Raw genomic sequence first — 13475 nt, 5'->3', positions numbered from 1 at the left:
TGTGTGGGGTCCACAGCCAGGAAGAATGCCTCAAATCACACCGTAAACAGGTCTGAAGAGGATGCTGCTGCCACTACCAAACACTAGGTGCCATCAGCCCTGTTGTCAGCATCCCTCAACCACTGTCCCAGCCCCTTGGTCTCATTGCCATTGCTCCACCCCCAGAGAAGGAGAAGCTCACATCCCCACTACTCTGGGTCACTGGCTCTCCATTCCAGGGCATGGGCAAGTGTTCCTGGCTCAGGCTGCGTGCCAGTGCCTCAGCTGCACGGCAGACCAGGAAAGCGGCTCCCAGGCCTTGCCTCTCTCCCAGACTCTGGGCAGGCAATTCCCCAGACATGGGAAGAGCATCATCTGCACCACTGAAAATTATGAAAAATCTCCCCACCATGATATGATGTCTGTGCCCTTGGCATCTGCTTATGATATATTTTCTTATTAACAGAAAGTTATTCTCAATCTGGTTTTTTTTTTTTGGAGACAGAGTCTCGCTCTGTCACCCAGGCTGGAGTGCAGTGGCGCTATGTTGGCTTACTGCAAGCTCCACCTCCTGGGTTCACACCATTCTTCTGCCTCAGCCTCCCAAGTAGCTGGGACTACAGGTGCATGTTGCCATGCCCGGCTAATTTTTTTGTATTTTTTTTTTTAGTAGAGACGGGGTTTCACTGTGTTAGTCAGGATGGTCTTGATCTCCTGACCTCGTGATCCGCCCGCCTCGGCCTCCCAAAGTGCTGGGATTACAGGTGTGAGCCACCATGCCCGGCCTCAGTCTGGTTTTAACACTTCAACAGATGTATGTAGTTTTTGTATCACCATAGCACCTAAAAAGTACCCCCAAAGTTAAATATACTGTCATCTCTGTGTGTTTGTCTGTAGTCAGTGCCAGGTTTGTATGTGAATTTGAGGACCTTCCCTAGTCCCCTTGTCCCCCAGGCATCTCCTGCTCATAAGTTTGGAAATGACTGATAGAGGCTTCATCTCTAATCCAAGAAATGCCAGACGGTGTATCCATCCTACTGTTCCACCTCTCTCTGGTCCTGGAGCTTAATGTTTATAAAATTGTTCTGAAAAGGCAAAGAATGAGTCAACTTCCCTTGAAAAACTCCCCAATGATCTGTTTTTCTAAATTAAAATCCTTCATGAGCCTGTTTTTATTTTCAGCCTAATAAATCTCTCTAGGTAGTAAGTTGCATAAGTTTACTACACCAGTGGTATTTTCTTGCATTTGTCCAAAACTGTCTTTCAAATATTACATGTTACTCTGTGTTTCAGTATTCCAGCATTTAATGACCAGTTTTCCAAACTCATTAACCATTACACCCCGCAGTCAGTCTATTGGCAGATACTACCCGAAACTGTCAGAGAAGATAACAGTGTGGGCCTTGGATCCAGACAAACCTGGGCTTACATTTCCGTACTGACACTCATTAACCTTGCAAGTGTGGGCAAGTTCTTCAGCCCTTCTGAGTCTGTTCTTTATCTGCCCACCTGTCTCAAAGAGTACCTGGGAAGTACAAAAGAGGTAACTCATGAAGCCCTCCGGCCTGGAACATATCAAGTCCTTGGTAGATATGGCTCCTCCCTGCTTTCCTCTTTAAATCACTTGTTTGTTCAAGAATTTAACTGAATGTTCTTATTTGTATTAGTAGGTGGCAAGTGGGAGAAACCATCAGAAATTTTGGAAATCAAGGGACAGAACTGGGAAGAACAAGTGAATAGTCTGCCTGAAGTTTTCAGAAAAGCCGGTTTTGTTATTGAAGCTTTCACCAGACTGCCATACCTGTGTGAAGGCGACATGTATAATGACTACTACGTTCTGGATGATGCTGTCTTTGTTCTCAAACCAGTATAAACATGTGGAGGTCGAAGTCTTCAGAGTCCGCGCCCTCCGGGATGTGCCCTTGGAAGAGAGTCTGTGTTCACAATTACGTGAAGGGAGGACCCTTGGGGACCACCATTCTAAATATCATGTAGGAATTTAAAAAGCCAAAATACTAATTATTTCTTTGTAGTGTGTAAAGGAATGTTTTTAAAAGACAAAAACCCAACTCTTTGTGGATTTTTATCAACTCTTTACTCAGAGCCACTCTCCAATGCAGGTCACACTCCAATTATGATGGAAGATATTTTTTATACTTAATTGCAGTAGGGACTCATTCCCAGACAAAGCAATAGTCACGACTTCATGGAACCAATCAATGGATTGTTTTTTGAAGACTGGCAATAAAGCTGTCCATTCAATTCCAAATACTGATTTTAAGGTATAGCCGCTGATATTCTTTCATGTTTAGAAATTCTTTCTGTTATTATTCAAGAAAATGTTTTTAATCATGCTAATAAACTTTTTTGGAGATGACTTTGGCATCATGTTTGAATTCATATAAGGCTCCCCTAGCATTTTTTATTGGTTTTGCCTTCAGGAGTACCCAAATAGTAGCATTATGTGAATGATGCAGACAATTTGAATAGGTAGGAAGGAAGGCTTCAGACTGGGGGGAAGGGGAGATGATTGCAAATTGCAGTGAACACTGAGGCAGTAAAAAAAAAAAAAAAACCCCAGCCTCATTCAGATATAGAACTTCAGGGACCCCCCTCCACCCAGTTAATGCTGCTGTGAAAAATGCAAAATAACCTGGTTCTGACTTTGTGATCACTCATGTCCCATACACTGAACTTTGTTTTTTTCTGGACAATCTCAGGTTCTCAGAATTGAAACATTCAGTTTTGTCTACTGACAAAATGCAACTAAAAATGTTTTAATTCAACTTCTTACTCTACACTTATATACCTCTCTCCCAGAGCTTGGCTCTTCCCTGAAATCCTTAAAGGAGTTTATTATTTGCCAAGAATATGGTTTGTTGAAGACCGTGTCAGACTCATGCATTCTGGAATCCGTGAGTGCCTCCAACCATAAACCCAGAAATGCTGCAATAGAGGAACCCATTAGCAAGATCAATAACCATCGTGGATATTCCAAAGAGCAGAGCACTTAACCCAGAATCTGAAATCTCAGTAATAACAGAAATGTCGATATGAGATTGTGGTTATTAATATGTTATTCTCACAACTTTATTTCTTTTTTCATCCAGGTGTTTCATTAAGTATTCTCATTTATGTGCTCATAGAAGTCATCAGATCAACACATTCACTCCAACACCTGGGTATAAAGGCGAATTAAAACCTGAAGAATTACTTTATTATTCATTAAGAACTGCATTCCCACATCCTCACACCAATATCTTCCACTGTTATTGTGCAGTCATAATAAGAGTTGGGTTATGTGATTTATGCAAAATTGTTATTGGTGTGTTCTAATGATTTTTTTCCAGGAATTCAAGTAAGTGAAGTACAAATACTTAGCACCATAGATTGTAAAAATAGAAAGAGGAAATGAGAAAACTTAATGTCGTTCTTGTACAGTTGAGTTTTGCTTCTTTATAAACTGTCTGTCAAAATCAGGGGTTGCTGTTAGACTGTCAAGCAGAAGTGATGGATGTTCAAAGAGGCAGGTTGCCCCAAAGTGTTTTCTAACTTTCAAGTAGAGAATTTTATGGTCTAATAAGAAAAATACAACTCATTCTTAACCACCCCCCAAAACAGAGAAAACACATACATTTATGCATTTTAAAGATAAAAAGTACTTTCTCAAAAAAATCGGAAGTTCTCTGAAAACCAGCTTATTAAAAGTGCTGTTTTGTGGTGAAAATTCAAACCAAATCCACTCACATTTCCTATCGGGTCTTGAAATTCTCGGTGGTGTGTCACCATTCCACTAGATGGCAGTGTTGCTTACTGAGTGTCAATGGCTTTTTTCCCCGTAAATGGAATCATGTTTTTCTCCCCCAAAGTACAATAAAGCTGCCTTGTCTGCACCATTCCTCGTGTAAGTGCTTCATATCAAGTTAAGACTGTACTAGAGAAATTAAGAAGAGCTTTATTTGTGGTAAAAGCAAGCTAACCAATTGACCTTAAAGGTTGAAATGCAAGCCACACCTCTGATTCCTAGCTCCCTGCACCTGCATTTGAAGCTCCTAAAGTGCTCAGACCACTGATCTCAGAGAAGGGGAAGAAAGGAGGTACAAGGCCCTTAGTCATTTATCCCTTGTACAGAGTAGTTAAAAGCAATACTGTATTTTCTGCCATCCAGTGTGACCTGTCATCAGTTTTTACATGGTTGGCTTTTAACAGAAAAAAGTTGAGCTGGAAAATAAAGTGTAGATGTTTCAAGTCTTCCTGAGCAAAGCTTTGTTTTCACTTCGTTCTGAGTATAGTATTAATAGGTTATACTGCGTATGTTATTTACAGTATTAATGAAGCAAGATGTTTTCATTAATTGCTTCCCACTACTTGGTTACTGATGAAGGTGTTACATGATCCTTTTTCTCTAGCAATGTCAGTATAGTATCATGGGCTTCCAGTGACTAAAGTGACCTACCATGTTAGTGCAGATGCTTAAGCACCCCTAGTTACCTTATATCCAGTGCTTCTGCCGGCTAGAAGATAGTGCATGGAATCAGGGCAGCCTGGACTGAGTTGTACTGTCTAGGAGTGCACTGAGCACAAAACTGGGCTCAAAAGTAACTTGAGACAAATCAGGACTATGTTGCCTAGGCTGATCTTAAACTCCTGGCCTCAAGTGATCCTTCCACCTTGGCCTCCCAAAGTGGTGGGACTGCAGGTGTGAGCCACTGCCCCTGGCCTAGCACTCCCTTTATCTTGCAAAACTGAAACTATGCTCATAAACAAGAACTCTCCATTTTCTCCACCCCACCCTCTAGCAACTATCATTCTACTTTCTGTCCCTTTGACTACTCTAGGTAGTCATGATCCGCCCCATGATCCAATCACCTCCCATATAATTGGAATTACACAGTATTTGCCTTTTTGTGACCGGCTTCTTCTTCTTCTTCTTCTTTTTTTTTTTTTTTCTGAGACAGTCTCACTCTGTTGCCCAGGCTGGAGTGCAGTGACGCAATCTCAGCTTACTTCAACCTTTGCCTCCCGGGTTCAAGCAATCCTGCCTTAGCCTCCTGAGTAGCTAGGATTACAGGCGTGCACCACCACTCCTGGCTAATTTTTGTATTTTTAGTAGAGATGGGGTTTCGCCATGTTGGCCAGGTTGGTCTCGAACTCCTGGCCTTGTGATCCGCCTACCCTGGCCTCCTAAAGTGCCAGGATTACAGGCGTGAGCCACCCCACCCGGCCCATGACTGGCTTATTTCACTTAGCACAGTGCCCTCAGGGTTCACCGATGTTGTGGAGGGTGTCAGAATTTCCTTCCTCTTTTTTTTTGAGACGGAGTCTCTTTCTGTTCCCCAGGCTGGAGTTCAGTGGTGCGATCTCGGCTCACTGCAGCCTCCGGCTGCTGGGTTCAAGCCATTCTCTTACCTCAGCCTCCTGCGTAGCTGAGATTACAGGTGCCTGCCACCATGCCTGGCTGATTTTTGTATTTTTAGTAGAGACAGGGTTACACCGTGTTGGCCAGGCTGGTCTCAAACTCCTGACCTCAGGTGATCTACCTGCCTTGGCCTCCCAAAGTGCTGGGATTACAGGCGTGAGCCACCGCACCGGCCAGAATTTCCTTCCTTTTTAAGGCTGAATAATCTATTGTATGGATAGACCATATTTTGCTTATCCATTAGTCTGTTGATGAACTATTGGGTTGCTACTACCTTTTAGCTGTTCTGAATAACCCTACTGTGAACATGAGTGTACAAGTATCTTGTGACCCTGCTTTTAATTCTTTTGGGTATATAACCAGAAGTGAAATTACTGGATCATGTGGTAATTCTATTTTTAATTATTTGAGGAACCACAGTGCTGTTTTCTGCACCATTTAACATTTTTGCCAACAGTTCACAACCGTTCCAGTGCCTCCACATCTTCACCAATATTATCTTGTTTTGTTTTGGGATGGAGTCTTGCTCTGTCGCCCAGGCTGGAGTGCAGGGCATGATCTTGGCTCACTGCAACCTCCATCTCTTGGGTTCAAGTGATTCTCCTGCCTCAGCCTCCCGAGTAGCTGGCATTACAGGCACCTACCACTACACTTGGCTAATTTTTATATTTTTAGTAGAGATGGGGTTTTGGGGTTTCACCATGTTGGCCAGGCTGGTCTTGAACTCGACCTCAGGTGATCTGCCTGCCTTGGCCTCCCAAAGTGCTGGGATTACAGGTGTGAGCCACCATGTCCAGCCTATTTTGTTTTTTTAGTAGTAGCTATCCTAATCGTTGTAAGGTGGTAGCTTGTGGTTTTGATTTGCATTTCTCTAATGACTAGTGCATCATTTGTTTTTATAATACAACTTGTATGGCATTTGGCTTCATTTACTAGTAAATTGTGGTTTGTAGCTTGCTATCTATATCAGTATCACTGAATTGGAGTCAGTATTCAGTGATAACAAAATACTTCTTTTTCACTGTGAAATTTTATACTTTTGGAGAACAGGGAGAATATCATTACATAACTGAACTTAAGAATTCCCTCTGGATTTGGGTCAGTATGCTGTATTCACATGAATTAAATAATATGCTTTTGTTAGAAAGTCACTTTAAAATTACTTTCAATACATGTAAAATGAAAAGTAAGTATTTTTTCTCTCAAGTAAATGACCATGTAAATTGGGATGTCTTATATACTTGTACTTCTTAAGTTCTGGAAAATAAGAACAGATAGAATGCCCAAATGCTATTTTCTTATATCCTGTTTAGGATTCAACACAGAACGCTGGTTTTAAACGACTGTGAACTCTCAACACTTTTCTAAATGCTAGACTTCAAGTGAATACATTGGCAATTCTTTTTTTTTTTTTTTTTTGAGATGGAGCCTTCCTCTGTCGCCCAGGCTGGAGTGCAGTGGTGCAATCTTGGCTCATTGCAACCTCCACCTCCCGGGTTCAAGTGATTCTCCTGCCTCAACCTCTCAAGTAGCTGGGATTATAGGCATGTGCCACCATGCCCCGCTAATTTTTGCATTTTTAGTAGAGATGGGGTTTTGCCATGTTGGTCAGGCTGGTCTCAGACTCTTGACCTCAGGTTATCCACCTGCCTCGGCCTCCCAAAGTGCTGGAATTATAGGTGTGAGCCACCTCGCCCAGCCTCCATCTTGTTTTTATTATTTATAGGGTGGCCATGACTGATCGTAAAGTCCTACTGGTTTTTCCATTATAAGTAACACGTTTGTATTAGTCCTTTCTCACACTGCTATAAAGACATACTTAAGACTGGGTAATTTATAAAGAAAAGAGGTTTAATTGGCTCATGGTTCTGCAGGGTGTATAGGCTTCTGCTTCTAGGGAGGCCTCAGGAAACTTACAATCATGGTGGAAAGTGAAGGGGAAGCCAGCATGTCTTACATGGTGGAAGCAGAACTAAGAGAGAACCAAGGAGAAGGTACCACACACTTTTAAACAACTGAGCACTCACTCACTATCACGAAAGCAGTATTGAGAGGGAAGTCAGCCCCATGATCCAATCACCTCCCACCAGGCCCCTCCTCCAACACTGGGGATTACAATTCCACATGAGATTTGGGTGGGGACACAAAGCCAAACCATATTAACGTTCATTGCAGAAAAAGTATAAAATGAAAATTAACTTTACTTACCCCATAACCTTGAGAGATTCTCACTACTGACAATTTGGCTTATGCCTTCCATACTTTTTTTTTTTTCTGTGCATGTATATATACACACATTTATAAATGTTTAAACATTAAAATATGTAAAAATGAAAAGGTCCTTTTGTTCTGAGACGAGTCATGTGAGACTCCTAGGCACTTATATTCTAAATCAAAAATTGACAAAGGATGGAAGCCATGTCCTGTCATTTAAAGCTTGAGGTTAAGTTTTTTTTTGAGAAAGAGTCTCGCTCTGTCACCCAGGCTGGAGTGCAGTGGCATGATCTTGGCTCACTGCAAGCTCTGCCTCCCAGGTTCATACCATTCTCCTGCCTCAGCCTTCTGAGTAGCTGGGACTACAGGCGCCCGTCACCACGCCTGGCTAATTTTTTGTATTTTTAGTAGAGACGGGATTTCACTGTATTAGCCAGATGGTCTCGATCTCCTGACCTCGTGATCTGCCCGTCTCAGCCTCCCACGTCTGCTGGGATTACAGACGTGAGCCACCGCGCCCGGCTGAGGTTAAGCTTTTTATTTAAAGGATTAAATAAAGACCCTGGGGATAAAAGGATGTTTTTGAGGATGCTGGACATTAGCATTATATAAATTACTACCAGATGGGCAGCAGAATGCTACAGTTGGTCATTTCTGAAGATAATGTTTTAATTGTGCCACTGGCAAACTAATGTTAGCATTGGGCATTTCAATAATTACTTTGAAATATTACGGGTATTAGATGTGTTTCATTAAATGTGAAGGATTGCAAGGAAACCTCTTGAGTCTACAATTATATTTTCATTAGGAAAGATGCAAAACAGTTATGCATAATCCTATCATGCAAAGCTAATATTTTAATGCATTGCCTTCCAGATTTTTTTTTATTTTATTTATTTATTTTTTTTTTGAGGCAGAGTCTCACTCCGTTGCCCAGGCTGGAGTGCAGTGGCATGATCGCAGCTCACTGCAACCTCCGCCTCTCGGGTTCAAGGGATTCTCCTACCTCAGCCTCCTGAGTAGCTGGGATTACAGGACGTGCGCCACCATGCAAGCTCATTTTTGTATTTTTAGTAGAGATGGGGTTTTGCCGTGTTGGCCAGGCTGGTCTCAAACTTTTGACCTCAAGTGATCCACCCACCTCAGCCTCCTAAAGTGTTGGAATTACAGGTCTGAGCCACCCCACCCAGCCTTGCCTTCTAGTTTTTTGTTTTGTTTTGTTTTGTTTTTGAGACGGAGTCTTGCTCTGTTGTCCAGGTGGGAGGGCAGTGGGGCCATCTCAGATCACTGCAACCACCACCTCCCCAGCTCATGCAATTCTCCTGCCTCAGCCTCCCAAGTAACGGGGATTACAGGTGCCCACCACCATGCCCGGCTAATTTTTGTACTTTTAGTAGATACGAGGTTTCACCATGTTGGCCAGGCTGGTCTCAAACTCTTGACCTCAAGTGATCAGCCTGCCTTGGCCTCCCAAAGTGCTGGGATTACAGGTGTGAGGCTCCACACCCAGCCCCTAGCTTCTGGTTTTAATAAAAGTTCAAATACATGTATTTCTTAACATTGGCTTTTTTGTTTTGGATATAAAATTATTTCCTTGTGCTAATTATGTGGTCTTTGTTAAGAACAATTTTAATGACTGTGTAATCCACAGCGTTTATGTATCCATTTATTTAAACATTTCATTATTGGTGGACATTTAGGATGAATTTTTTTCTACCACTCTGTATGTATACATCTATTATAGGTCATACTATTAATTATTTTTATTATGGAAAATTCCAAGTACATAAAAAAGAAAGGTAATAATGAATCCTCCCCAACCAGCCTCAGCATTTATCAACACGCGGCCCACCTTGTTTCATCCCTACCCCCACGACTCCTTGGTTCCACTATTGCCAAGCAAATCCCAGATGCATCATTTCAGTTTTGTAAATATATAACTGTAAAAGATAACCACTCTGAAAAGATAGCCACATTACAATTAGTCATTAAGAAACCCGGCTGGGTGCGATGGCTCACGCCTGTAATCCCAGCACTTTGGGAGGCCCAGGCCGGCGGATCACCTGAGGTCAGGAGTTTGAGACCAGCCCAGCCAACATGGAGAAACCTGGCCTCTGCTGAAAATACAAAAAAATTAGCGGGGCGTGGTGGTGGGCGCTTGTAATCCTCGTTACTTGGGAGGCTGAAGCAGGAGAATCGCTGGAACCCGGGGGCGGAGGTTCCAGTGAGCTGAGATTGCGCCATTGCACTCCAGCCTGGGCGACAGAGCGAGACTGCGTCTCAAAAAAAAAAAAAAAAAAGAAAAAAGAAACGAAAGAAACCTAGCCATTAAATATCCAGCGACAACATTGCTCCAATTTTCTTATAATTTTTTTTTTTTTTTTGAGAGGGAGTCTTGCTCTGTCGCCCAGGCTGGAGTGCAATGGCACAATCTCGGCTCACTGCAACCTCCCCCTCCCGGGTTCAAGCGATTCTCCTGCCTCAGCCTCCCAAGTATTGGGATTACAGGCTCCCGCCACCGCGCCTGGCTAATCTTTGTATTTTTAGTAGAGCGAGGGTTTCGCCCTGTTGGCTAGGCTAGTCTCGAACTCCTGGCCTCAAGTGATCCGCCCGCCTTGGCTTCCCAAAAGTGCTGGGATTACAGGCGTGAGCCACCGTGCCCGTCCTATAACTTCTTTTAACGGTTTGAATTCAGATCTAAATAAAGTTCCCATGTAGCGATTGGTGGATAGCTCTCTAGCGCTCCCCATCCTCGCTTCCTGGCTGCCGCCCCGAAGAGTGGCTGGGGAGCAGGCATTTGTGCGTCTTGCACGCTTCGACAGATAGGAAGTCCTAGGTGGGGACTGTGACCCCCGCCGCTGCCCTGGCTGAATTCCCACCTGGGCCGCTGCAAGGAGGAGGTCGCAGAGCTGCCGGCTGGCGCCGCCCCGCCGCTCCCCTGCCTGCCCGCGCCCCGCGTGAGCCCCGCGGCCCCGCCCTGCGCCACCTGCCCGCCCGTGGGACTCAGTGCGGCCAAGCCGGGCTCCGCAGGTGAGGCGCGCGCGGGGGCCTGGGCGGTGGACCCGCGGGGCAAAGCTCTGGGGGAGCGGGTGGGCGCTCACCGCTGGGCCTCCCTAGGGAAGGGGCGCAGGAGTGCATGGATGGCGTGGGGGACAGACCGAGAGAAAGAGGGTGGGCAAAGTGTGGGTGCAGCGGCTTTAAGGGCTCCTGGAATTGGAGGGCACTGGGGGGGGGGATGATGAAACTTCGAGAAAAGGGATCCAAAACTACTTAGTAATATAATAACAGCGATGACAACTATTGCAATAAGTATCACAATGATTATTTGTTATAATAATATAGCAGCAGTAAAAACAATAGCATTAGTAATAATAGCTACGATTCATTGCATTCTTATATGTGCGAGTGCTGGGCTTAGTTCTTTATGTATTTTATGTATAAAGTAATGCCTACCTCATAGCAGTTGTGAGGAAGAAATGGAAAAATGCAGGTAAAGGCCGGGGCTCACACCTGTAATCCTAGCACTTTGGGAGGCCGAGGCAGGTGAATCACTTGAGGCCAGGAGTTCGAGACCAGCCTGGCCAACGTGGTGAAACTCCATCTCAACTAAAAATACAAATATTAGCCAGGTGCGGTGGCGGGCGCCTGTAATCCCAGCTACTCCGGAGGCTGAGGCAGGAGAATCGCATGAATCCGGAAGGCGGAGGTTGCAGTGAGCCGAGATCAGGCCACTGCCCACCATCCTGGGTGACACAGGGAGACTCTGTCTCATGAATAAATAAATAAATAAATAAAGTTGATAGTTTTTTGTGAGGGAGGTATGAGTGCCATGCCTATTATGCAGAGGAGGAAATGCAAGCCTATAGAGGTTAAGGAATTTGCCCAATAGCACACAGCTGGTTAAGGTTTGGTTCAGGTTAAAGCTGGGGTCTTATCCCCGGGGTGGCACCCGCCACCTGGAGTTTTAGGTTCAGGGCTGCTGAGCTGAGACTGGAAAGCAAAGCCAGTAAGCATTGGAATCATTTAGCTCTGGGTTTGCCACCTGGCTGTGCATGCATAGCTGTGTCACCTTGGGCAGGTCACTTGACCTCTTAGAACCCATTTGCTCATCTGTGAAGTAGAGATAATGGTAATGCTTGCCTCAAAGATTCTGCAAGAATTAAGCGAGACAATGTATGTTAGAGGGGCATGTACCTAGTTCTGTCTCATTAAATGACTGCTGGGATTAAGGTTACTAGGGAGCCCAGCAGCCCTGCATCGTAACCCCCTCCCTGCCATTCGCTTGCTGTGTGATTGTTCATGTGCACTGAACTCATCTGTGAAACTGAGTACGGTAAACCTTCAAGGCTGGTGGAAAGAGTAAATGGCAGGGAGGAGGGTTTGGTGTGATGCGCAGCTCATAGAGGATGCTCAGTGAGACCAGTTTCTTCCTTTCTTTCCTTCTTTTCCTCATTGAATCCAAAGCCATTTGTTCTCTGGAGACTTAAGAGAGAAGAAGGGGAATAGCTGTGCCTAAAATCTCACTATTAGGGGCAGGGCTGGGACAGGAACTTAAGCCTGGGCATCTCTAATCCACCAAGCTCCCATCCCCTTGACTGCTTTAATTTTTTTTTTTTTTTTCAGCCAGGATTTTGCTCTGTTGCCCAGGCTGGAGTGTAGTGACATGTGATTGCGGTTCACTGTGGCCTCGACCTCCCAGGCTCAGGCAATTTTCCTGCCTCAGCCTCCTGAGTAGCTAGGGCTACAAGCATGCACCACCACACCCGGCTAATTTTTTCATTATTTGTAGAAATGGAGTCTCCCTGTGTTGCCCAGGCTGGTCTTGAACTTCTGGACTCAAGTGATCCTCCTGCCTTGGCCTCCCAAAGTGCTGGGGTTACAGGCGTGAGCCACCAAGCCTGGCCCTACTGGACTTCTACAACCACTGTGAGCTGGGTCATTCCAACACCAAGCATTTGTAATCAGGCTGGTATTCTACAAGCCAGACACATTTGCCTATTTTGGATTAATAGTCATGAAATGGCATTTTTTTTTTTTGGTGAAAAATCTCCCAGCTAGTGTCAGTATGCCTAGAGTTATGTGTTCATGACTCAGAGCTTAAATGGAGCAGCCTTGCAGACAGTGAAACTCCATGTAATTGTGAATTAATGGTTTGTGTCTGGGCTGGGGTGTCCCAGCAGGAGGGGAACCTCCTAGCATCTTTGCAAATTTCACAGAAGATGAAGTGACTCTGATCCATGGGTTGACCAACTCCTCCCGGTTTGCCTGTGACTTTCTGGTTTTAAAACGGAAAGTTTTGAGTCCTGGGAAACCTTTTAGTCCCGGGCAACTGGGAGAGTTGATCACCCTACACGTCCAAACGTTCATAGTTTCTCAGGAAATTGTCTTCATTTCAGGTTTGTGGTTATTGTTGCTGTTTTCGAGTAGTTTTCACCACAGGGATCCTTGCCTGACTGATTTCCTCCAGTCTGCAGCGGGGGAATCTTTCGGTGGGGAAGGGGTATGGCCCATAGAGAAAGCTATCGACCTCCAAATCACCATCACCCTGCCCAGTCCTTTCAGTCCTTTTGACCAATCTGCTAAAAAAAGTGACCCAAAGAGCCTTTAATGAAAACCAAATCCTGATGGGCTGCAGTTTCTTGCTGAAAAAAGGACATTATGCACAGCAGAAAGCAAGGCGTCTGTTTCAGTAACTTTAAACCTCTCTGTAGGGTTAATAGAGGGGCCCAAGCAAAGAGCACAAGAAGCCACATTGTCTGGGAAACTGGAGAATTGTGAATGGGGCCAATGCCCCAGGGCAGCTGCCCAAAGGGAAGGGAGAAAAAGGGCCAAAGGTTTCCCCAAAGCCCCAAACGACCCAAAC

General features: G+C 44.6%; 1 protein-coding gene across 2 annotated transcripts in view; it reads left to right on the top strand.

Moving 5' to 3' along the window:
• METTL9 (methyltransferase 9, His-X-His N1(pi)-histidine) overlaps window positions 1–2578 on the top strand; it is a 56779-nt gene extending 54201 nt beyond the window's left edge. Inside the window, exon 5 of one of the 2 annotated variants that reach the window (XM_024233525.3) lies at window positions 1650–2578. In XM_024233525.3, coding sequence (XP_024089293.1) covers window positions 1650–1852 — 203 coding nt within the window. In that variant the 3' untranslated portion in view covers window positions 1853–2578. Of the gene's footprint in view, window positions 1–1646 lie in introns of both variants that reach the window. The other variant, XM_024233524.3, reaches the window with a different exon arrangement.
• The last annotated feature ends 10897 nt before the right edge of the window (window positions 2579–13475 follow it).

This window comes from Pongo abelii, chromosome 18, assembly GCF_028885655.2.
Source record: "Pongo abelii isolate AG06213 chromosome 18, NHGRI_mPonAbe1-v2.0_pri, whole genome shotgun sequence".
Lineage (NCBI taxonomy): Eukaryota > Metazoa > Chordata > Mammalia > Primates > Hominidae > Pongo > Pongo abelii.
This window is presented reverse-complemented; position numbering and strand designations above follow the sequence as displayed.